Source organism: Zingiber officinale, chromosome 1A, assembly GCF_018446385.1.
Source record: "Zingiber officinale cultivar Zhangliang chromosome 1A, Zo_v1.1, whole genome shotgun sequence".
In the NCBI taxonomy this organism is placed as follows: Eukaryota; Viridiplantae; Streptophyta; class Magnoliopsida; order Zingiberales; family Zingiberaceae; genus Zingiber; species Zingiber officinale.
The window spans coordinates 159,855,582-159,881,953 of NC_055987.1; the positions used below are offsets into that span (position 1 = coordinate 159,855,582).

A 26,372-nucleotide genomic window follows, 5' to 3' on the forward strand; every position below is an offset into this window, starting at 1 on the left:
AATATTTTTTATACGGACTCAACAACCGTGGGGAAAGGAACTGCGCTCGTGCGGGGACTCATGAGTGTGTCGAATCCTCGTCCCCACTTTATGAAACAGCAAACACAATCATAGCGAATGAAAACTGAGCACGTAATTATTTGTCCACCGAATGCGATCCTACGAGTTCCGGAAACGAAAGCGGGAGAAGAGAGAGAGAGAGAGAGAGAGAGGGGTTCTATATATATATATATAGACACAGGTGAAGAGGGAGGGACAAGAGAGAGAGAGAGAGCGCGGGCGCAAAGCGAGCATCCTGGAATCCCTGCTACTTTTGTCCCCAAATGCTATTTCCGATTACCGACTGGAAAGCCTCTCGCGGTTTGATCGGCGAGCGAAGCATTCGCCGCGAAGTTTTCGCTCAAAAATCTGCTTCCTTTTCGCCTCTTCTCTCGCACTTCCGCACAAAAATGATGTTTCTCACCTCCTCGAAATAGCCTGCAGGGCGAGGCATTTGCCATGGAGTTGTCGGATGCTTGAGCCACCTTTCTCCCGACCATTCTCCAGTCGTTTTCTCTGTTTGTTTGGTTTCGGCTTCTTTGGTTCCCGGTCCGCTGGAGGGAGGAGGAGGACGGTGGCCATGGAGTTGAGCTTGTTGGCGCAGCTGCACGAGCGTCTGCAGGGGTTGGTGTTGACGACGTCGGATCATACCTCGGTGGTTTCCATCAACCTCTTCGTGACGCTGCTCTGCGGATGCATCATAATTGGTCACCTCCTCGAGGAAAACCGCTGGATGAACGAATCCATCACCGCGCTCGTCATCGTGAGCTACTTCTTCCTTTAGCGTTCGCGCCGCTCAATGTGGGTTTTAATTTCTTTTAACGCTTTTCCTCTTGCAGGGAGTGTTCACTGGATTCTTCATCCTGCTGGTGACGAAAGGGAAGAGCTCGCATATCTTCATCTTCAGCGAAGACCTCTTCTTTATTTACCTTCTTCCCCCAATTATATTCAATGCCGGGTAATCTTCCTATCTGTCATCTAAAAGGATATAATACACCCGAATCAGAGATAGTAGAGAACTTTGAAATTGATATGTTGGTTTTATTGATGTATGTAAACCGCAAATTTAAAATTTCTTGGTATCAGTACCTTATTGCTCAAGTTTAAACCTTTTTTTACCCTGTTTCTCTTTATGCATCCCTTAATATGACATCTGCAATATGAAAAATGATCCTCGCAACCTGTAAATCTTTAGTACTGATATTGTAGCGATTGACTACAATAAAAGCTAACTCTTTGGATGACTACAATAAAAAAATATTTTAACAGATTCTCAATTACTAGTTTAGCTGGTTTTTTTCTAGTAACTTAACTAATGGAACACAACCATTAGATTAACTTGGCTATTTCCATCCAAAACTTTATGTCTCATGCTTTTACTGAAATTGGCAACATTCCTCTGGTCTTGTTATTTCTATTTATCTGGTGAACATTCTTGAATAATTTTGTTGCATTTTGAATTTATAAAATAGAATCCCATTTGATACCACTTGGCTTATTAGCCTTGGACTGTTGACAATGATAAAAAAAAAAGAAGAAAGAAAGCATGGCATTAGGCGCTTGCAATTAACTTGCTTGATTCTGAAGTGATCTTTTGTATTTTCACGGAAATTAACCTGATTAAATGCTTGCATGATAGGGGAGCAAATAAACACAGAAATTTTCTGATCAATGCCAGTGTGTCTCTTTCATAACTGAACTTTTAGTTCGTGCAAATGTAGTGTGCAAATTATAGTTTTAGATAGTCATATGCCACTAGCCTCTACTGAGAAATGATGTCTATAAATGCAGCCCAGGAAATAACATAAGTCTGGAGAATAGGATTTGTACCTTCTTGAGATCATATGAACTTGTGCAAGTGCATGAATCACCCTTGCCATATTCTTGCAAGCACAATTGAGCCTAGTTTCTAGTATTTTCTGTTTAATATTATGTGACTGACCAGAAGTAGAAGGGAAACTTTACTATTTACTTCCTCTATGACAAGTGACAGTGATGATTTATTTTTTCCAACATGATGGAAGAGAGTAGTATTAAAGTTTTTCTGTCATGTGGAATGTTTCAGATCTGAATACTGTGATGTCTCTTATTACGTAATACTTTCTATGTGGCATATCATTTACTCTAGCACCCTTGCTATAAAAGGAATTTCTCCTCTGTTTACTAAAAAAATATGATAGTTTCAGGCATTCTAGACTGATTACTTTTTCTTTATTACCAGGTTCCAAGTAAAAAAGAAGCAATTTTTTCACAACTTCATGACTATTATATTGTTTGGTGCAGTTGGGACATTAATATCCTTTTTCATAATTTCCATCGGTATGTTATTTGAGATCAGTTGCATTGTTCTGTTTCACTGTACACAAACTTGTGATTGTTCTGACAAACTATTTTTGGGTGATCAAACTTGATGTGCTTTTGTCTTGATTTAACTTTGGGTTCTTTTCCTCTCGTTGATTCTGAATGCAGGGGCAATTGCATCATTCAGAAAAATGGAAATCATCTCATTAGAAATCAGAGATTTTCTTGGTGAATTATTCTATTACTCTTTTCTTGTTTTCTGCTACATTACTTAGATATATTTGGTTATTTGCAATAAGTTTAGTTCCATTTGTCAGTATGCTTTTATTCATGCAGCAATAGCAGCAATCTTTTCTGCGACCGACTCTGTTTGTACATTGCAGGTCTTGAATAAATTAACAGCAATTTGTTCATTGTATTTACCTTATAAAATTAAAGATTAATAGTACTCATAATACTGTTTCTTCCAAGACAGGTTCTTAATCAGGATGAAACCCCCTTGTTGTACAGCTTAGTATTTGGTGAAGGTGTGGTTAATGATGCCACATCAGTTGTACTTTTCAATGCAATTCAGAATTTTGATTATGCTCATATTGATGCAAATATTATCTTAAAGTTGTTGGCAAACTTTGGACACTTATTTTTCTCCAGCACCCTCCTTGGAGCATTTGTGAGTTTGTTGTTCTCATGCTATTTGACTTAGTATTATGCCTCCACTTACAAATGTTTTTTTTTTCAAAAATTTTATGATGATATATTTACTCTATTAATTTCAGAGTGGATTGCTAAGTGCATACATCATTAAAAAATTGTACATTGGCAGGTCTGTTGAAATTTTATAGATTTTGCATGTCTCTCTAATTTTGATTACAAATTTTGCAACTAAAGATTTTTGGGGTGAAACTGATTCGTTCAACTTTCAAATCTTCTGTTTAAGAGTCTTTGTCTCCACTTCTTAGGCACTCTACTGATCGTGAAGTTGCACTTATGATACTCATGGCATACCTTTCCTATATGCTCGCAGAAGTGAGATTCTTGTTTAATTGTGCTGAAGAAGTCAGACAATCTACACATTTCAAATTAGGATTTGAGTTGATATGTACTTAAGACATTTATTCTATTTTTCAGTTGTTAAGTTTAAGTGGCATTCTCACAGTCTTTTTCTGTGGGATAGTAATGTCTCATTATACCTGGCACAACGTGACAGAGAGCTCAAGAGTTACCACAAAGTATGTATTGTTGGCTACTTAATGCATCTTATTGATTGACTAGCTACATCTATTAATAAACTTAATTTTGATTCATCTGCATGATCATGAATTTTCTAGTGATTTTTATTTCTTCATTGCTTTTGCCTTACCACTTGCTTTAATTCCAGGCATGTATTTGCCACATTGTCATTCATTTCGGAGACATTCCTCTTCCTGTATGTAGGAATGGATGCAATGGATATTGAGAAATGGAAGTTCGTTAGTGACAGGTATGCTGTAGTACACCATTATGAATTACATTACCCTGGTTAGTCGCTTTTCATTTTTGCTGTCTAGTTTGTGATGGAACTACCTCACAATTTTGTAATTTATGTACTCAAAGTTATCTCTTTTGAAGTTTGTTTGAGCATAATCTCTTATCTACTTTCTAGATTAACAAACAGTTTCTAATCAAGGGTTTATTGGCGGATTAGTAATTTATTTGGGTTCTTTGCATCTTGCCGTCTATAAGCAAATATTTAAGGGTAAATGTTTGCTTTTTTGGGCCAGTGTACCATATCTTATAGCTATTTGTTATGAAAGACTATCATGTCGGTTGGTGTTCATTGTGCACTCTTTCTTAGATCTTTATTTTATAAAGTTAGTCTAACTTTGTCACTTGTCCGTTGGCTTTTGGTGCTTAGTATGTATATGCATTATAAATTAATTTATTTTATTATTTTCTGCAGCCCTGGAAAATCAATTGCTATTAGCTCGATTCTTCTTGGCTTAGTTTTAGTTGGCCGAGCTGCCTTTATTTTTCCACTCTCATTCCTGTCCAACTTAACAAAGAAGTCTCCAGACGAAAGAATTCAATTCAAGCAACAAGTCAGTACATAAAATTCATATTCAGTGTTTTTTTTTCTCCATTTGGTTCCATTTAGCAGCTGGTGCTATCTGTTTGACAGATTACAATATGGTGGGCAGGTCTCATGCGAGGTGCTGTGTCTATAGCACTCGCTTACAATCAGGTTAGCTCTGGTTTGTTCGCAGCCCTTGCTCTTGTTGGCAGTTACTTAAGATTTTAAGCTTCAAGTCTCAGATATTCTAATTGAAAAACAAAGAAAGATCTTAAGTTTGAGGTTACCCCATTATAGTTTCTTTTTGAATATGCAAGATACCCTAGTGGTTGACTAGAAAATGTGCCTACATTGTGATTCAAAATCATCTTAAAACATGATCCAAACGGATACTAGAACAAAAGAAAGGATTCAGATCTCACCATCAGAGTGAATGCTGAATTTTTCTCCTTTCCAAAAGTAATGGTTAAAACTGCTTTCCATAATCTTTAGGTATTCGAATACTTTATTGGTAAATTTATATGGTCGTGCCCTTGACTTCCAAAATATTGGTAGCCACCATTCTTGCATTTGTTTGCAGTCTATTTTAGGAGCCATCTTCATTTAATAACACGCTTAGCCTTTTGCATTAGAAGAAATCATAAGATCCATCAGAGATTCTGAAGTCATAGGTCGCCTCTTAATTCTGGTGAATGGTGACAACCCTGAGGTATTTCCTAGTGATATTCATAAGCTTAGCATTAAACATGAGTTGCTCTAAACACTCCTCATTTACTAGACCACTTGCCCATCTATCTTTCCACAATCTATGCTCTTAAAGGATATTAAGTGTGCATTTTTTTTTCTGTACTTACGGATCATGAAATAGTCATGCTAATTAAGTATCCAAAGCGCCACCAAAACAAAGGTCTCAGGCAAAGAGATTGATCTCTGCTGTTATTGTTATTTGCTTGGAAAGCAGTATACTCTGTTGCATACATGTACCTTCAGATTAACCAAATCTATTAATGATTATAAACTTTATGTTCCTGAAGAATCTTGAGTTTCTTATGTTGTGGTTCAATTCTAGAGGTTTAATCATAATTTTTGTATATGATTACTCAATCTCTTACCTATAAATTTCATGCTTTGTTCTTTATTCTTAGGAATTTAAAGAACTGTTACATTTATCCTTTGTATTAGACAAGTTTAATCTTTTCATCTTGAGAATGTATATCCATTTGTCTTTATAATTCCTTATCTTATTAAATTTGTAGTTTGCAAGATCTGGTCACACACAACTACGAGGGAATGCATTTATGATAACCAGCACAATTACAGTTGTTCTCTTCAGCACAGTGGTAAATAATTCTCCCACCAAAATGTCCTCTACATTGTTGATGCCACTTCTTCAAATTTAAATGTGTTTCAAACAATGATAATCATTTCAGTTTTCTGATAAAATATTACAAACTCTGTAGCATATCAACGAAAATGATCCATCTATTTTATTGTCATTGCCATCATTGTCAAACCATGTTTTCCTAAACTAAAATGAGTCATCTGTGTGGTAGTATTTTATTTTAATCAAATAGTAGGAGACCGGTAGATTATCTTCAAAGTCAGTTGATGTATGTACTTTGAAAATTAGATCGCAGAAAGTTATAAACACACAAGCCAGTCTAAAATAATAATCTCATCTTCTCAATTATCCTTTTCTGAAGGACTCCTAGAAATCTATTTTAGCATTATCTATTGACCTCAAAATTCACAACATTCACTTTTCTCTTCTTTTTTTTTTTTTAAAAAACTTATACATGAATATCAAGATGCTTGGTTGACTTTGCTTTGGTGCCTTAGGTTTTTGGATTGATGACAAAACCTCTTGTGAGGTTCTTATTGCCTCACAATGCAAAGCCCACGATGAGCATATCTTCAGAACCGTCAACACCAAGCTCTCTGCATGCGCCGCTACTTTACAATTTGCAGGGAACAGATGCTGAAGCCGAAGCAGAATTCGTGCACCGTGGGCCTGGCCTCCGTATGCTCCTAAGTAAACCTTCTCATACAGTTCACCACTACTGGCGCAAGTTTGACAATGCATTCATGCGTCCAGTGTTTGGTGGGAGAGGTTTTGTTCCCTTTTTCCCTGCTTCACCTCCTGATGAGGGCCTTCAAGGGTTGCCATAAGCTAACAAAGAGCATACGTTTAAGAGTAAAAAAGGACTGAGTTGGGAAAAAAAAGAGATAAAAATTCAATAGTTTTGCTGAAACTTTCCAATTTGCGGTGACAGTTCTTAACCTTGACCTCACCATTGATCAGTTCTCGTTGGCCTTTCTAGCGGCAGATCAATGTGTGAAACATGCAAATGTTGTCACTTAGATACTTGGTTAGTATTTTGTAATTTTTGTTTATATATATATATACACATATATTCCTTTTGAAATTACACGGTGTATTTTAAAGTCCAAGGTTTAGAGTGTTTAGGCCCATTTGTTTTTATCTACAATCCTTTAGGAATTTACTCTTGTATGTGAGAAAAAGTGATTATGTTCATCCCAAATGCCTCTCTCTTGTATGCAAACATGATATTATGAAGTATGACAAGCTTGCCTATACGATTGTGGTTATATCATCTAATGTTGTAAGAATTTTGCTTACATTCATACAGATGAAGATTGTGTCAGCAGTTGTCCATTTCTTCAGGTTCTAAGTTGAAGGACAACTCCAAGAATGTGAGTCTGAAGCTTCTTGCCAGTCATAGGCAATCTGTTGATTTAGTAGGTTGAAGAACATTGTGTTTTAAGAACTCAAGCTGAAAAATAACTTTGGCATCTGAAAGTATAACAATACAGATCTAGTAGCTTGTACACGGATTGCACCACAAGATAATCGTTTTAACAGATATGAAGATCACCACACTCAAGTTCAATTAACTTAATTAGACAAAAATGATACCAACCAAACAATTCGCTAGTACAAAAGATTCAATAATTAGTCACAAAGGCATAAAGATAATATTGCAGGACAAACAATCAGAAGTAAATTCCTGGTGGCTTTCAACCCCATAGAAACAAGCTCATCATGCCATATGATCATCATTAAGCTATGTTGGTCAAAACCTTTTCAGCTATCTATAAATTTCTAATGAGACAGTGCTAAATCCCTCCAACCAATGTCATGTGGATGGATTTTCCGGCATGGGAATATGGACACCAGGCCTGGATTCCCATCCTCTCTTCTGTCTGTAAGCTTCAATTGTTTCTAATCTTACTCTTTCATGAAAAGCATCAAGAGGGCCTTTTGTGGATCTCTGCAAAAAAAAAAAGGAAAACAGAACAACAGCATGTTGCATCAGCTCTTTCGGGTCTCAGTCAAATGCAAGAAATTCTACCTTAGGAACAGATAGTTTAGGTGGAGCTTGAACAACTTCACCAAACACTATCTCTTCGCGACCAGGAAAGTTCCGAACATCATCAATTTTGGGCCTTTTGTTTTTCTTTTTCTTTGCCTCGAAATAACTTAGGATCAAAGAAAAAGTCAAATATCAACATTGAAAAGTTTTTTAAAAATGAAATATATAGCTCCCAAGAAACCAATATGTACAGGGAATTTAAAAATGATCCCATTTTTCTTCTAAGATATGGATTTATCCAGATTTAATAAAACTTAACCAGTAACTTACTCTTTGCGCTTTTTCTTCCTTGAGACACCGGCAACTCGATCCATGTCCACAAAGCGTAGGTCCTTAGGCACCTTTCTTTTTTGTTTCTCCTTTCCCTCACCATTTAAGAATTGAGTTTTAATTGCATCATTACTATTTAAATGGTCTTCCTTTATTGCCGGGATGCCCTCTTTGTTTACAGAACTTGTTGTAGATGAAGACTCATTTTTGTTCATTTTCTGTAATTACAGTATCAATTAAATTCAATAAGCAATCAACCCAACTACGGTACAAAAGTCATTGCAGGAACTGCATGAACACTGAATGAAAGACAGAATTCTCTGGGTTATAAAGATGAATTAGAAATTGACTAGGATTTGAAAACAGCGATTTAATTTGCAGAAGTATCTCATACATAAATAACAAATTGAATTTAAGACAATAATTCAATGAGTGCATTGGATTTTAGAGGAATCATTTCATTGAATCCATTATTCGTGAAGAGTCATACCATAATTAGCTATATTGGATACTTGAACATACAGTGACATGTAAAAAGACATAATAAAGAAAGGTGGAAGGGAAACAAAGAAACTTGGCTCCTTTTAGTCTCACATTGCGTTTCAAATTGATATGTAAAACTTCTTAAGATTAAATATTTACACATCACTACTATCTTGATATGCATTTTGGCTCCCTCTTGAACTTCAAGATGGTATCAAAGTCAATCTCTCTCCACTAACAATATTGGATACAAAAAGGCATCCTTAATTTACTCAGTAGGCAATGCGGGGGAAGGCCGTCTATCTCCAAGATTAGTCGGGCGAAGCCCAAACACCTAGATTATCATTTTTTTATTTACAAAATTACATCCTATAGTAGGTAAAAAAAATGAAGAAGACAAAAAACTTCATTCCTCTAGTCTCACATTGCTGAGTGAGACTCCTTATGCACACTTAACTATCAATGGGATATCAATAGGTGTTCCACCTAAGTTGTAGTAGCATTTTTTGTTGGATTGGACTCCTCTTGGCATTAAGATGGTATTGTTAGTCTCTCTAACAATGTTGGACTTGATATGTTAAAAGTCATGTTAAAAGAGGCAAAGACAAAATACTGGAGTTCTCTAGTCCTTTACTACCATGATACAAATTGAGGCTTCTTAAGGATGCTTAAATATCATGCAGTCATACATCTAAAGTGCTCCAGTATTTTTGCTTAAATATCAACGGTCTCTACTAGCTTACTAATAGCAACAAACAAAAACACATCATTTGCCTAGGCTTCGATAATCAGGCATTATATATATATAAACTGGCTCCATCAAGTAATATAGTTTGATTAATTACTCCAATCAATCAAGAACAAGAACCCTCTTCCAGTCTTGACTTTTAACAACTACAATACCAAGAACCCTATCAACCAATATTTGATAGCCCATGCTGTCACAGATCAAACATGCTTATTGCGTGCAAAAGCTTATGATACAAAGCTAGAGGAATACGGATATAGTGTGACGATAAAATCTTACATCAAATGCAAAGAGATGTTAAAATTCACAAAGTTCAATCAAAAAATAAACACAAAGATTTAACATCTTTGATTATTATCCTCACCTTGTTATTCTCAGAGTCGCAGTCGCTTACTGGCTTTCTCTTCTTCTGGCCTCTGCTGTCTTTGGAAGTTGGCGCGTGCCCTAAAAAATAAAAAAAGCTCAAAACATCAACAGGAAAGGAAAAATGTGGAAGAACTAGTAAACCGCATGTGAGGTATTTGTGAAAACAGCTGCTACCTTGCTTAACTGCAGAGAAATTCTCGTTCCTGAACTCCATGATTTTGCGGAGCTTGAAGGGAATAACATCTAACTCTTTCACACTGGGAGGAGGAGGGAGCCGCGTTTCACCACCGTGAGCAGCTCTGTAATTCTTCTCCCTCCGTCGTTGCCCCTTTCCGCCCATTGCCGCCTGCCGCCTGCCGCCTGCCGCCTGCCGCGCCGCAATCAAAAATAGGCCCAGGCTCTATGCTTCTATCTGGTGGCTCATGCCTGCAAGTGTAATTTCCAAAATGCCCTTTTTCTACGCGTTAACTAATTTATAAAAAAAGTCCTTTAAAATTTATTATGTTAAAATATATAAAAAATATTATATTCTAGTTTAAGCTTAAAAAAATATATACGGTCCGGGATGATTGTTTATTTTTATTTTTATAACTAAAATGAAAATTTTAATGAGCTCATAGGTTTGAGCCATCTAATCCATAATTTAAATTTAAAAATTTAAATTTAAATATTATTTGAGTCGGCTCAAAAAAACTCATTTGCACCCCTAGTTAAAATACTTTTAACTCTAATATATAATATTTTTTAATAGAATTTCAGCTGAAAAATTAAAAGAAAAATAGAACAATGTTTCAAATACAAATTAAAAAAATATTCCAATTGAACACTCAAACTTTAAAAGTTATCAATTGCTTCTACTCCCTCGTTGATATCAAATAAATGAATGCAACATCCATTAAGTAGAAAAATAATTGTAATTATAAGCACTTTTTTTTATGAAGTAAAATGTCCATCGTTTTAAAAAGACACAAAAGAATTCTCCATTATTGCAGGAATTAAGTGGCAATTTTTGTTTTTTTTAAAAAAAGTTTCATAGTTCCATAATCCCTTTATCATTCCAGAACTTATTGGCTTGTTTTTTTTTTTTTTTTATCACAAACATGTTATGGATTTTTCGGTAGAATAAGAATGATGATTTCTATGCAGATGATATTCCTCAAACTGTGTAATAAGTTTGGTGCTCTTTGTTTATTTTATAATGTCTTTTTTTTTTAATTCAATCCATAAATTAACTAAACATAGAATTAAATTAAAATTTTGCTAAAATCAAATTAAGTGAATTAAATTAAAAATTAATTATTTCGATTAACACCAAATTAACTGAATTTATTTAAAAAATAATTAAAAATATATATAAAATTAACCAAATTAATATCAAATTAACAGAATACTCATCCTTATTTTACTTTTAGCTTCTAGTCTATTTTTTAGTTAAGATCTCTCTTACTAATTGAAATTAATAGATTTATTCCGCCCAAAATGGAAATAATTAATAAATTAATAGATCTATTCCGTCCAAAATGGAAATGGACTGAGATTATGAACTTATAATCATAGAATCGATTCGATCATCATATTATACGTTCATTCCATACTGGACTCTATCGGAATAGGATTATGTACATTCTTTATTATGAGGATGGGTCATTCGAACGTATGCAGATAGAAAGATTTAACAGTATATTTATCCTTTTAATACAGATAAGCAAGTGTTGTATTAGTTTATAATACAACGAAGAGCTTCTCATCTAACCACGAATCCAACTAAATGCTTACTAATTCCCCATCCTTGAATTTTAGGCCGGATGAAGTTCACCTCGAAATTACTTTGAAATTATTAGGTTGATCTGACCAATCACTACAAGGCAGCTTAATACAAGAACCCGTTTGAGACCATAAATCGGTTACAATAGCTCAAATGGAGACCTATCATGATCAGATCTTCCTGAATTCTTAATTGCTCAATACGAGTTACAGAGTATACTACAAAATAAAATTTGACTAAGCCAGACAAAAATTAATGTTACAGAAGTTCCCAATACGACAAACTAATCAACTAACTAGTCAATTTGGATCATCTCAGATAGGTAACCTATACCATAATCTGTATTCTAGGAATACCCTTCAATAATTTGGATGATTGCAGAGCAAGTATAATTTGTTAATTCAAACAGCTTCCCACCAAGTTAAGCAGCCAAGAAATGAACTTACTTTACAAGGGCCTGGAGTAAGATGTCAACTTTCAAACCTAATGCAACCTCTGCTTCTTATTTGTTTCTGAATGATTATCAAGTAAAACAAGGTCATCATCCTCATCATTGTCGTCTTCAACATCTTGAGGAGTTTTTGAGTTATTTAGTTCTCTCTTCATCCCAGACACTTCTGTAGCTACTTTAATCCCTTCAGATTCTGTTGATCCCACTGCTACTTGGTGGTCAGTCGATGTGCTCTGTCCGTTGCTTATAGCCCGATCTGTCCATCCTAACAGAACCATCCCGTCTGGCTCTTTCTCCTCATCAAAGTCATCCCTGCATAATTGGAAAACAGTAGTCCATGAGCAGCTAGTGCATGCACAAATTATCCAAATCCTAGTAGAAGGGCAGGAGCAAAATGTAAATGTCAGTGAGAACACTGAGGTGACAAGCTAGAACTGTGAATTGACACAAAAAGGAGCAAAGGTGAAGATAGTCCTAAGCATGTAAAAAGAATGCATCACTCTACAACTTCGAAGCACATGAGCAACGAGAGATGCAAAACCTTCAACTAAGTCCCATTGCATGCACCGGGATCCATCTGAAAGGTAAAATCATATTCAATTTGATCAACAGACTCTCATTTATGACTTGGCACTTGAAAATCTATAATGCTACATACTCCATTTGTCGAATTCTAAGACTGTCATCTATTCATACCCTTATGGCATGCTCGTACTTGAAGATTGCATAGATCACATGGCACTACAGCAGGCAGTTCTTTGGGAGGTAATGTCATAATGTCCACCAGGGTTAAAAGCATTTGGCGGTTGTACAGTTTGTAGGAAGCTCTGATGCCGCTTATCACGTGAAGTATGAATATTATGCTCACATTGACTTCTTGTAATGTCAACTACCTTCGAAAAAATCAATGTCTTCCATACAACAAAATTGATGGGGTATATATGGTAAATATTGCTTATACTTTGGCGAGTATTGGCTTGTTAGGTATTGATCTAGTAAAAGAGACAGAATGCATAGGGTTGCAACGGACTGCTGATTGCAAATGATATATACATGTGTGTGTGTGTCTACACACACACACACACACACACATATTCAATGATTTGACATGCAAGGAAATCAAGAAAAACCCTACTGTACTATAACATGGAATAATTAGCAAACAGAACCACCAATCTAATATAGTAGCAAAAACAAAAGAGCTCTGGGGAGACAGGAATAAGGGGAAGCATGCCAGGTAATAAGGGTAAGGTGGCAAGCAACAAAAGGGGACCTGTGTTTAATGTTTAAATGGCATTTCAACTCCTGCCGAAAATCCTCAACTGTGAGAATGGTGCCACTTGTAACTGGTGCAGGGAGGTCTGCTAAGATCTGCAATAAAATGGTGACACAATGAAATTGTAGACACTATGTTGAAAGATAAATAATGTAAAAAAAATGTGGCAGAAAACATGAAACAAATGACAACCTTATCAAGGTTTAAGGCATAGTTAGCGACAGCATCTTCCTCCAGATCGTCACCCACCTCATAGATAAGGGTAGTACCTTGCATTACCATAGGGAGATTCATGCCCAATTTATTTTTTATTATTTTTTCAACGACATCTCTCAGTGTTGAGGTTCGAGTGTTGACCACAAGAAGCAAGGGTGTCTATACAGTATCACAATGAAACCAATTAAGAAAACACAGAAACAACAAATATGAAATGCACTAGTAACTAATGGATTGAAAGGCTCACCTCAGAACAGACATAACAAGATTTGTTGGCCTCATATGGCTCGACTGGCATCAGAAGCATCTTTCTAGATGGATGTTCGAGACAATAGGTCATCCTAATTGGTAAAGAAAACGTTACGATTTGAATGAGAATTATTATAGATTTCACTAAAGTTAGTTTGACAAAATAACAAAGAACAAAATCTTGAATGATATGTGAATAGCAAAATTTATAAAAACGAAGTTCTCAATGCACAAGGTTTCTGCTAAATAAATAATCATCTAGATTTAAAAAAAAAAAATGAAAAAGAAAGAAACCTTATATTGAATCAGTTCTTTTAACACATTTTTTTATACAGTACATTGTTAATGATAAAATTACTAAGATGCATGTGGTGCTTAAAGTGCCATTTGTCAAAAACTAAAACAAGAAGAGGTACAAAGCCTAAGGGAAAACCTAGTTCTTCAAGGACCTAGTGATTTTTTATATCATTATTTTGAAGGAGAAAACCATGAGTCTCAATATGTAGTCACCAGGAACTTAGAATTCGAGTCCCTGAAAAAGGTTGATGAAGATGTGCTTGGCAGGCAAAAGAAAGTTAGGTTGAAAAAGGTTCATTGAAACATACCTACAATTCTGAAAATCAGCTTGAAGCACCTTGATTGCTTCAATCACTATCAATCCAGCAATAATAGCATTAGTTGTTGCAACAGCATGCACAATGTTCCCAGCAATTCCCTTAGCATCAAAAAGGCTATGTAAAGGAATCCCAAAGGAAGATGCCCTAATATTAGCAGCAGCAGTAACAAATTCTACAGCCAATTGATCATCTTTGTCAAAAGTAAGGTTCCCAATGTCCTGAAAATCAACAGATAAAACTTTAGTATGAAAATCAGAAAAATACAACTCAAGATAACATATTGACAAGAAAAAAGAAAAACACCTTCTCTCGCTTCTCAAGAAATAATTGTAATGCTTTCAAGAAAACTCTTGAATTTTCAGCAAGATTCCAAACCTCCTGTGGGTTACTCATTCCAAGAAATGGCATAACAGATAATGATAAATCATCAGTCAAGCAGTTGCTTTCAAGGATACCATTGTGTAGGATGTCTTTTTCAGGCAACACATCTCTAAGAAAGGTTGGTTTAGGCTGGCTTCTATTCTTCCATGTTTCTTCATTAGCCAAAGCAGCTTGAATGTTATATCCAAAAACATAGTCATAGATCTTTCTGCTGTACTGCTCAGGATCCTCATCTGAGCCTCGCTCAATTATATTGTCTGTAGGTTTCACCGAATCAGAAGCATTGTTACTAGGTACAAAGAGATCATTCTCCTGATTTTTATCACCAAACAATTTTGCAAAAAGCAAGTCCTTTGCCCAAACTACACAATGAATAAACTGTAGCAAATAAAACAAACCAATAGAAGGCATAAGTCATTGGCCATGAAATAAGAAAACAAAACAAGAAAAGACAAGTTGGATCTGTCATCAAACAAATTTTATATGCATAAAATGCTGAAGAACTAAAAATAGTAAAAACAAATAAATTAATGATACTTATTAATAAGGCATTCTTTAAAAGCTAAACAACAAGATGACATTGTTAGGACCGGTGGGGGGTGGGATTGGTGAATGACTCAATTCGATTTCTTGGTTAACTTGATGTTGCACAGTGAAAACTTGAAGGTAATACTAACTCCTTGTATTTACTTGATATCCACCTCCTTGAAGTGACTAATTCAAGGGTCCACACCAGGGTTACACTTTGCACTATGAAGCTTCTCCTTCTCGGATTAACACCGAAGGTGGAGAAACCTTACACAATAATCTACAAATCTTCCTCTCAACAGAACACCTCACAAGGAAGAAGAAGAAGACAAGAGATTAGGATTTTGAGTACACCTTCTTCTTCTTTGAATGACTTGAGATTATAGCACTAGTGAGAGCTTGAGCTTGAGCACTGGTGAGAGCTTGAGAGCATTGATGAGCAATGGAAAAAAATTGATCGCAATGGAATAGTGCCCAAAACAGGCTCGTCAAGCCTTCTTAAACCATTCGAGAAGGAGCCGTTTTTCTTGTCATTTTATGAGTCTTAATCGATTAAGAATTGACCTTAATCGATTGCCCATCGTTAATCAATTAGAGTAATCGATTTAGGGCGTGTTTCATTTGCGCGACTCTTCCAAATCGCCTACCCTAATCGATTAAGATTAGGATAATTGATTATCTAAGTCGATTAGGGATTATTCTATTTCAAGCAGAATGTTCCGTAAGCGACTGAGCTAATCGCTTAAGCTTCGAACAGAAACATTCTGTTCGAAGCAAAAGACACCGTAAGTGATTGATCTAATCACTTATCGAGTCATAATCGATTACACCAATCGATTAGAAAATCTTCTGTTTTAAACAGAATGTTTGTTAAGCGATTGAATCGCTTAACATTTTCTTAATCGATTAGCCATTTTTCTTAATCGATTAACACACTTGCTTGTGTTGATTATTAGTCGTCTCACTAAGATTTGATTCTCGACCTCCTTGGACTTCTTTTGTCTTACATCTGGTCTTCTGACCTGCAAGGGCTTATCTTGTGCCAAAGATCTGGTCCTCTGACCTCCTTGGACTTCTTTTGCCTTGCATCCGGTCTTCTGACCTGCAAGGGCTTATTTTGCCAAGAATCCGGTCCTCAACCTTCTTGGTCCTGCAAACTTGAAATCATATTGCATCCAATATATTAGCCTAAACTTAAATAATTGTCAACCATCGAAATTTTTTCCTTAGGACATGATTGCACCAACAGACATGAGTCTCGATCTTGCCCCATTATTAAACTCCATGTAAAATTTAGAGATTTTAATTTTTAAATAACTCTTAGTTACACTGAATACGAATTTTGTCGATTTCTCTTTGCCCCTTGTGCATTCAACTGAAAGTGATTCATATTTGAACATATTCATACCATTTTAACACATTTCCTTTCATTTTATCATTGTTGAAGTTGCACTTAAATGCACCTAGTCAATAGTATTTTATTTAAGAAAAAAAATTATAGCAAGCACAAATATCCATCTTAGCATTGTTATGTATGCAATACCAACATTGGATACGGAGGAAAGAGGGAAAAAAGGGTGAAACAAAAGTGAGAAAACCTAATTAGAAATGGTGAAGGGAAATTTTGCTTCCTACATTCCAACAGAAAGTTATTGCCATTATATAAATGTAAATAGCATCTTGTCCAATAAATTTGAATAAGTGTCCATTTAAACTGAAAGAATAAGTTGTTTTTAAAAGATCCATTTAGATATTTATGGTATCACAAGCCAGATCTATTTTAATGCCATCATGCATCATGATCAAACTGGATTAGATGTACATTGTGAACTAATCACGAGAGAAAGCAGCACAACGGATAATACAAAGAAGAATAGCATCACAGAAGAATGAGCAAAGAGATAGAAAATGACAAGTTTGAAGTCATGATACCAATTTGAGTTGTAAATGGATGACCATCTATCCCAAAAGCTTAAGTTGTTTCAATGGACCCAATTTCTAATGGATTCTTGTAGCAAGATTGTGCATGCCTAACTTATTCAAAGAGATCTTTAATGTGGTATTTGCTTTAAAAAAGATGCCATTGTCTTAAAAGCACAAGACAAACTGTGCAAAGCCAAAAATTAAAGAGAAAGATATTTCATGTCAAAGAAAATGCTGAGATAACACTTGGTGATGATGCTAATCACCAAAAAGGATTAGGAAAAAATAATAAATGTTTATGATGATAGTGATATCCATTTACATAAACACACACCAAAAATGAAAAGGAGAGAGAGTGAAAGCTTTAACCTTTGATGGTGTGCTGGTGATTGTGCAGACAGGATAGGTTTTTGGGGTCGGTTTTGGTTGACACTCATAGCATTCAGTTCTACCCTTAATATGGACAGTCACCTGATCATGGAAAATATATATTTATGTATCAAATGAAGTCGTGAAGATTAAGAGATGAACTCATCTTAAACCATGCAATTTTTATTGATGATTTCCAAGTAGAATAATAGTAGTAAATTACATCTGCATCTTCAATCAAAAATATAATGAAGGGTTACAATAAATGCAAAAAGATAAAGTTAAAAAGTGTCAAAGTTGATTGGCTAACCACATTTATATCCATAGTAAAAAAAGAACTAAGAAATTTTCTGGAATCAAGCTTTTCAAAGGTAGATTAGGTAGGTTGGTGAAGTGAGAAAAAACAGAAAAAAACTTTGATTTTGTGAAGTGGTAGTCAAGGTTGTTCGCTCACATAAATTATGCATAAACATTTAGTATCAAACTTTCTGAAAATATACATACAAAAGACAAGCAGTACTGGCATGATGAAACAAGTAAATTTGTTCTCAAGTTAGAATAATTGACTTGGCCAAATTCAGAAGCATCCAAAATAGCCATGCCATTGAAAATAAAGAAAAAAAAATGGAAGCAAAACAAATCCTAGGAATAAAGTTCATTTTTTCTGTTAATGATGGTTACATGCTACTAGAGTAATAAGAGATCATTGAGCCATGCATCTCAAAACAGTAGGGCCTAATACATTAAAGGCCCAAGAGATATGTTAAAATGATGAGGCTGTAGAGAAGACAACATCATCAGACAAACATCATTGAAATGTTATGTAAGAGAAATTAAGAGATAGCATTTGCTCAAAACTCAGAGTTGATATGATCTAGGTGCCTGATAAAACATCTAATCTTGAACAACATGTAGCCACATAAATGTTATGCAGTATATGTAACCACATACATAGTCCAATTTCCAGCAATGAATAAGGATAGTGTATATTACTTGGAAGTTGAAGGCTGTGGAAACTGATTTTATAACACCCTTCAAAAGTTATCTTCTTATTTAGTTTTCAGTGCAATTCCCAATACTATATAGCAAGTGTATGCTAAAAGGTTCCTTGTCTATTGATATCTTTTATAGTTAGTACGCTAAACTACCAAGTAAAAAAAAATGTGGAACTGCCATATCAACGGCTCCCCTAGAGCCGGTCCCACGGATATGAAGAGAGGTAAATGCAAGTACACAACTGAAAGCGCATGGCCGGACGCTAACCCCAAGTAATGACACCCCGAGGATCGAACCCTGGACCTTTCGGCCACGAAACCATGCACCCCCAGTTGTGCTACGCCTTGGGGGCAAACGCTAAACTACCAAGTAAAGCAAGCATGAGACATTGGTCCTGCAAATAGTTTATAATAATCTTCAAATAGAGAATATACTAAGAAAAGTAAATTCTATAATTATACACCAAAACTCTAAATGAACAATTGCCAACAGACATTAAGTCTACCTGTCCCAAAAAGCCTGTCGTTCCACTTTCAACCAATGGGACTTCAGCAGCAAGGCAAAGACGGTTAACATGTCGTCTAGCATCCAGGTTATCCAAACCATTCAATACAACATTAAATTGCTTAAAAAATTCTACATTGAAGTCAGGATCCTTAACATTTGCATGGTAAGGTGTTATCTTTATTTGAGGTACAAATTTCAAGACCGCATCTCGAGCAACCTGATATAAACAAAAATATTCATGAAGGATTCAAAATCACAGGTAATGAAGGAACACTAAAAGCATCAGTATTAGATTCTAAAGAATAGTTCACATACTTTGGCCTTCGACTGACCTACATGACTTTGTCGAAATAAAAATTGTCTATTCAAGTTACTGACTTCTATAGTGTCCATGTCAATCTGCGTAAACCAAACCAAAATAAGATGCACAATAATAGCTAATATTAGAATATATAGCAGGAAGAAATATTACCATATTACAACTCCAAAGAAATGAAAAATTGATTAGATACATAAAAGTCCTAAACAATATCACAAATACTATAATACTTTTTGTAAGATAGCTACCTAGTGAAAAAGTTGAAAATAGGTATTTGGAATGAGATTACAAGATTAATACAAGGAATATAGTGGCTAATCTAATTTCACAAAAGAGAAAAAGATCATATTGAAGTGTCCATGATCGAAGCTAGGATCGTGTTTTATGAGGTTTAACCAGAAACTTAAACTTGACTGAGGCAATAAAGAAAAGTTAGCAAATGGGATCATATCCGGCCTCAGTTGGCTACTCATTTTAAGGTTGTGAGCCTCCATTGGGTCTCATGTAGAAGCAAACAGACCATGTCCATATTAATTGTTTTATTGAATTATCTCCAACAATAAAGCCCAAGCCTCTTATATTTTTCTTTCAAAAAAGATTTCAAATGATTATATCATTCTATTTCATTGAAGAAGGGGTCTCAAGCAATACATACAACTGAACAAGGAGTTTCAAAAACATAGCTACAGAAAGACCCTACTGAGCACCATCTCCAGAAAGTTCTAATGGAAGGCATAATAGAAAGAGGCAAGAGGTCTGCTGGGAACTTGTGGAGAACCTTGAAAGCACCTTGCCTTGGACATGGACCCTCCAAAGAAACAGTAGCTCCCTCCACTTCCGAAGAAACAAAGCCACATTTGGCGACCCATCAAGGAAGACACCTTATCATATTGAAACTGTGCTGAATTCAAATAATCCCGAATATTTAGAATGTTGTTCCTTTTCACTTGATACCTAATCATATTGTGTGAAACCTCATGGGAATTAAGTGACTCAGTTAAATCAATAATAAAATTCCGAAGAACATAGCAAGTTCAACAAATTGGATAAGAAAAGAAAACAATTTGCACATGGTAGTAATTACTTCAGTATAAAACATTGTTCTTCACCTCTACTTATTCAGAACATGCGTCTAACAATCAGCAAGCACATCAACAACCTTTTCATTATATGCAAATTTTGTCAAAAAAAACCCGTTGTAGAAGATCAATGTTTAGCACCCAAAATTTTCGCCTCGAGAAAAAAAGCATCATCATAAAGTAAAACAAACTGATGATACGAGTATTACCTAATTTAACACCACTAGTCTGAAATACAAAAAGATTTGTAGACAATATTAACTTTTGCTAAACCCTAATATTTTGCAACCTCAATAATGCATCACATGCAACAATCTCCAAGTGGAATTCGAAGTAAAAAAAACTAAGCTCAAGGCTGGTTGCTTACGATGTGAACTTCTTGAAATCCAGAAAGCGCGAGGGTTTTCAGCAATTCGCAACCAATGCCACCAGCGCCTACCATCAGCACCTTTGCACGCTGCAACCATGAAAATAACTCCTCTTAAAATCCGCTTATCTATCCGAATCAGCTATACCAAATAGCGAAAAAAAAAAAGAGAAAGAAATCACAGCAATTGAAGTAAAATAGACTACGAAGGACACCTTAATCGCCTCCGCCTTCGAATCCGAATCCATGGGAACAGGAAGCGGAGAGCAAAAGCAGCAAGAGAAAGGAAATATTGTCAAATTTCAGAATTTGGGAAGTAAGGACGCTGCTCGCCACGGAGAGGAACTGGAATCCGATGACTCGCTGAAAAACATTATTAAAACAAAGAGAGAGAGAGAGGGAGAAGCGTTTCTCTTATTATTAAGAGATCGTTGTTATCTTGATCATGGCCGTTGATTGCATAACAAACGGTGATAATATAGGGGTATTTAAGAAAAAAACAAAGCAAGATTCTTCCGCCTCGATTTCCGCCGCCGTACGCCGGCTGTTGGAAGGGTTCCCCTCGGTTCAGTGAAAGGCACGAGAGAGGAAAACGATGGTCGGTGGCCGGCCGAGTGACGGCGACGGCGATGAACTGATTCGGTTGCAAGTGAAGGAGACGGAATCCGGTTCATCATGGTTTTCAATTACCAGTTTTGCCCTTGGGAGGTTGACCTTCGAACCCATCGATGGGCTCCCAGGAAAGTTCACTACTTTAAAATGGCGTCCAAGCATGTTCTGGTTGCATTAGCGATGCCTTTTCGGACTCCGCCATGGTCCAATCGCGAAGTGATCTCGATTTCGATCTCGATTTAAGTTCGATTTACTGCAAATTTCATTTTGATCCTATTTTTTTTATATATAAAAGTCCTTTTAATTTTTTAGTATTATCTAATAAATATATCATGAACGACGAATTAGGTGGGAAAAACGGTGGGAGAGAAGGAATGGGGTTGGTGTTGTGAACAAGGCGAGGAATGCAAATAGAGATAAAAAATAATACAAAGTGAAATAGAGAAAGATGTAATCATAAAAAAGACTAGTCAATTATATTATAAAAAAAAAACTTAAGTTTATCTAAGAAAAAAAATATAAATAGATAATAAAATAATAATAAAAGACTAATCTATTATAATAATTTATTATATATTAACATCCTCCTCAAACTCATGATACACTAACGAAAGCATTGAAAGTTTATTAATCAAAAATTGAAACCGTGCAGTGGGATGTGCCTTAGTAAGTAAATCTACAATTTGCATAGAAAATGAGACAAATGATAAAATGATGATGTCATTCTGATAGTGTTGGTGAGTGAAATAACAATCAATTTCGATATACTTGATACGCTCATGAATGATACTGGTACGCTCATATCAGTAAGTAGCCAATGCAACCAAACAATTTCAACAATAGTAGAGGTCATAGCACGATATTTTACTTCGGTAGAAGAATGAGAGACAATATTTTATTTTTTACTCTTCAAAGAGATAAGAAAATCTTCCAAGAAAAATACAATATCCTGTGGTAAATTTACGATATGTAAAATTACCACCCTAATTTGCATCTGAATAGACGTACAACTCTAAGGTAGAAGTAGAAGGATAAAAAAGACTATAAACCTGAGTACCTCGAAGCAGGGTTGTAAACAAGCCAAGCCGAGCCGAGCTTTGGGGTGTTCAAGCTTGTTTGATAAGGTAACCAAGCCGAGCCGAGCCGAGCTTAAAATGAACCAAGCTTTTGAAATGAGTGTTCAAGCTTGGCTTGGTTTATTTTTTATGAGCTTGAGCTTGTTTGAAGCTTGGCTTGAGCTTGGTTCGTTTAGATGTTATCAAGCTCTCAATTCAAGCTTGGCTTAAGCTTGGTTCAAGCTTGGCTTGAGCTTGGTTCAAGCTTGGCTTGAGCTTGATTTATTTAGATGTTATCAAGCTCTCAATTCAAGCTTGTTTGATTGTTTGAAACTTTTAGTTGTTTGATTGGTTATTGAGCTTAATAATTTAAATTTATTTATTTATTTTATTTTATTTTATTATTTATTTAGCATATTAAAAAGAGTTTTATTAATGAATATGGTTCATGAACGTTGTTCACGAACATTGTTCACGAACGTTAACGAGCTGAACACATATGTGTTCAAGCTTGTTTGTTTAGCTTAACGAATTGTTCAAGCTTGTTTGTTTAGTTAATCTTATGTATATTGAACGAACATAAACAAGCTCTTACCAAGCCGAACACCAAGCTTGTTCACGAACGCTTGGTTCATTTACAGCCCTACCTCGAAGATATCAAATGATGTAAAGCACAGCTCCCCAATGTACTAAAGTGGGAGAAACAACAAACTGACTGACAATATGTACAACATAAGCAATGTCAGATCTAGTGATGGTGAGATATACTAGATTGCCAACTAGAGTGTGATATAAAGATGGATTTGGCAAGGGAACACCATCAGTAGAAGAGTATCGAGCATTAACCTCAAGCGAAGTATCAACAATGTGAGCGTCAGATAGATGAGACTGCTCTAGAATGTCACCAATATATTTGGATTGCGAGAGAAGATAGCTACGAGAAGAATAAGCTACTTCAAGTCCCAAAAAATAACGCAGAGGACCCAAATCTTTTATATCAAACTCACGAGCCAAATGTAATTTCAACTCTTCTATTCCACTTAAATCAACCCCTGTAATAATCATGTCATCAACATAAAGAGAGAGTAATGTGCGAACTAACGAAGTGTAAAATACCGGAAAAATAGGGAATATTAATAAGGGATTTTTCCGGAATTTTTAGAAATTTTTCGGGAATTTTTCGGAGCTCGTACGGACGAGTTAACGGGGATAAAAAAACGGGGCCCGGAAAAACCTGTTTAGGCTACCCAGTTTTAGTAAGGAAAAGTTTTATTTTTCTTTTCCTTTTTACTTTTCTTTTTCTTTATATTTTCCTTTATTTTCCTTAATCCCTCCGTTTTTCTCCCTCGCGCACCCGAGCCCCATCCCGACGCCGCCTCCTTTCTTCTCCTCTCTGCCTAACCGCCGGCCGGCGGTTTCTCTCTTCCGAGCGCCGACCGCCATCGCCTGTGACTTAACACCGTCGGGTGTTGCTCTTCAGCCCTCGCGTCGGCCTTCCCTCTCCTTTCCGAGGCAGCGCCGCCCACGGGAAACCAAGCGCCGGCCACCGCGACACCCATCTCCGGCCTGTGCCCTAGACTCAGCCCGACATCACTGCCGGCACCGGTTTCTCAGCGTCGGCCGCCGTTGCCGTGCCTAGATTCACCGCCGACCACCTCTGCCTTAGCTCTTCACCGCTGCCACTGCCGGCGCTTCTCCTCACTGCCGCCCGACGCCTTCCCCTTCCATGCCCTAGCGCCAGTGCCGCCACCACAGCCGACGGCCGAATCTCTCTGCCGATCGCCACTGTGCGCTGTCTTGTTGACAGCCGCCGATTCTCTGATGCTGCCGGTGCCCTTTCCGGCGCCCTCCTTCCTTCCGAGCAGTGATCTTTAAGATCAGAGATTGGATATTCTTCTTTGTTATAGGTCAATCCTTCTTTATGGTGGATCAACAAACACAGCTACGGGATAGGTAAGGAAATTTAGGTATTTTTGGTTTGAGGCTCAGATTTACAGAATTATAGGTGCTGCCCTAATTGATAGTATAGGGTATTTAATTGTTGTTGTGGATTTTATTTTGGTCCTGGTAGTGTGGAGGATTTTTCAGCAGCAAGCAACCTTTCACTGCATTCGTTTGGATTGTGAACTGAGGTAAGGTTTAGGGTTTTACTTTGATCATATTGTTGATGATTGATTGATAGGATTAGGTAGTTTGGAATTGATCTAACGGTGGATTGGGGATTAGGTAACTAACCCTAATTTATCGTTAGACTTTATTTAGATAAGTTGATGATTATTATTTAGGGTTTTGCCCTAAATGGTTTTAAGGATTTATTTAGCAATTCATTCGAATTTTAGCTAAATAAAAATATATTTATTGGATACAGGATTTTGACGCGAGACGAGTATCTCGATGTCGGATTTGGACATTCCTATTGGAGGCGGGTACTTTTGACTTATGTCATTTGATATGCTTAGTAATTAAATTAACATGTTGCATTAATTGTGTTTCTTATCTGTTTCGGTTAATCACTACCCAAATCTTACATGCTTGATTGATTGATTGGTTTTGCATCTCAGGTATATTTTACCTGTTTGTACATGCTTATAGGGGTAGTGATATGCCATGCTTGACCATGTTCAGGACCTAGGTTTTTATACCTTCTGTGTACCTTTGATTCGATATGATTCGTTGACCTAGGGTGCACTTTTCTATATATATGGATTAGGTCAGGATGTTTATATGGTTATTGCCATGCATCATTTGCATGATTGCATGCTGTGCGATAGTCCGCTCCATTATTGTTGAGCACATCGCCAGTTATATTTGCACACACCACCACTCATGGGTTAGTGGTCGATTCAGGCTGAGTGTGTTGCAGCAGGGACTCTGTTAGGCACCGTTGGTCCGCTCATGGGTAGTGTGACACAACGTGTTATCCGGCAGGGATTCCTCCCCGTCTTTGAGTACCGGGAGTTGAGAGCATTGCGCTCCCCCATCTATGATTTGGGGTAGGAGGATAGGTGTACTCCGACAGCATCCCGTCCACTCGGTCACTCATCAGGAGTAGTGACGACAGAGTGCACGGTTGTCACAGCCCTACCCACTCGGCCTCACCTTTGTATGAGATGATCGACTGGCGTCAGGGGTGACCAGGACGCATCATTGGCATCATATGCATGATGCATTTATTGCTTGTGTTTGTGTTTGCTGCATTTATATGCTGCATATTGTTTGGATACCTATGTTTGACATGCATACAGGATTCCTTATCCCTCGGACTGTTTGACCTTATACTCAGGACCTGGTTAGTACAGTATTCTCCTGTTTATTTCAGATGCATTCTTATCTTTCTTATCAGGAGACTGTACGCATGATTAGTGCTAGGTGTTGTTTCTTTACTTTGCATATCAACTGTACCTGCTGAGTGTTGGACTCACCCCGCCTCCATTGTTGTTATTTTCAGGTTGATGTTGTCAGGAGGGAGTTCCAGTCGCTAGTCCCCACTGCACGTAGTGCTACTCCGCTGCTGGTTTTTCTGAGTTGTTTCATTTTAGCTTTTCGCTATCAGACTTTATTTTAGTTTTGTTTTGGGCTTACATATGGATATTGTATGGAATTTTTCCGTTGGATGAACTTTTCGTATGATTTGGATTTACTCTACTACATGCCTGCCTGAACGGCAGAAGAGGTAAGAAAAATCGGATTTGGGCTTTACGAGTGTAGTTGAGTCAGAGTATTATTACTGCGTGGTTGTGTCAGCCAGAGGCTGAATATATATATAAACTGCGTGGTGATTGATTTTATTTATTGTTATGATTCCAGCCGCCTGTGGCTGAGTATTTAGTGCTTGTAGAAATTTTTGATTGTCCGTCGTACAGGGGAGATGCTGCCGAAATTTTCTCGGACAGGGACTCCTCTGGGGCGTGACAATTTAGTGGTATCAGAGCCAAGTTATACGATCTTTTGTTTCGTATTTTGGATTTTCGGGATTTATCTGATACCAATTTATTGGTATCAGAGCAGGT

General features: G+C 36.6%; 3 protein-coding genes across 4 annotated transcripts; 1 reads left to right on the forward strand and 2 right to left on the reverse strand.

Moving 5' to 3' along the window:
- Positions 1–254: 254 nt before the first annotated feature.
- Positions 255–6,819, forward strand: LOC122038188 (sodium/hydrogen exchanger 2-like). Its single transcript, XM_042597822.1, has 14 exons — positions 255–802; positions 879–997; positions 2,261–2,358; positions 2,509–2,568; positions 2,677–2,723; positions 2,816–3,010; positions 3,117–3,163; positions 3,300–3,366; positions 3,469–3,569; positions 3,719–3,820; positions 4,280–4,418; positions 4,499–4,561; positions 5,647–5,730; positions 6,230–6,819. The coding sequence occupies exons 1-14, from the start codon at positions 512–514 to the stop codon at positions 6,557–6,559; spliced, it is 1,743 nt and encodes a 580-aa protein (XP_042453756.1). The 5' UTR covers positions 255–511; the 3' UTR covers positions 6,560–6,819.
- Positions 6,820–7,292: 473 nt separating this feature from the next.
- On the reverse strand, positions 7,293–10,089 carry LOC122038189. The gene is made up of 5 exons (XM_042597823.1): positions 9,827–10,089; positions 9,651–9,730; positions 8,056–8,273; positions 7,765–7,891; positions 7,293–7,683 (listed from the first exon to the last, which is right to left on the reverse strand). The coding sequence occupies exons 1-5, from the start codon at positions 9,990–9,992 to the stop codon at positions 7,549–7,551; spliced, it is 726 nt and encodes a 241-aa protein (XP_042453757.1). The 5' UTR covers positions 9,993–10,089; the 3' UTR covers positions 7,293–7,548.
- Positions 10,090–11,584: 1,495 nt separating this feature from the next.
- On the reverse strand, positions 11,585–21,493 carry LOC122038191 (SUMO-activating enzyme subunit 2-like). Of its 2 annotated transcripts, XM_042597824.1 has the most exons (11): positions 20,911–21,489; positions 20,696–20,785; positions 19,246–19,329; positions 18,929–19,147; positions 17,428–17,529; positions 14,530–14,985; positions 14,215–14,444; positions 13,608–13,701; positions 13,337–13,519; positions 13,142–13,239; positions 11,585–12,180 (listed from the first exon to the last, which is right to left on the reverse strand). In XM_042597824.1, exons 1-11 carry the CDS (start codon positions 20,941–20,943, stop codon positions 11,901–11,903), a joined length of 1,869 nt encoding a protein of 622 aa, XP_042453758.1. In that variant the 5' UTR covers positions 20,944–21,489; the 3' UTR covers positions 11,585–11,900. The 2 variants fall into 2 exon arrangements, with proteins under 2 accessions (XP_042453758.1, XP_042453759.1); XM_042597825.1 differs by lacking the exon at positions 17,428–17,529 and having other exon boundaries at positions 20,911–21,493.
- Between the last annotated feature and the right edge of the window lie 4,879 nt (positions 21,494–26,372).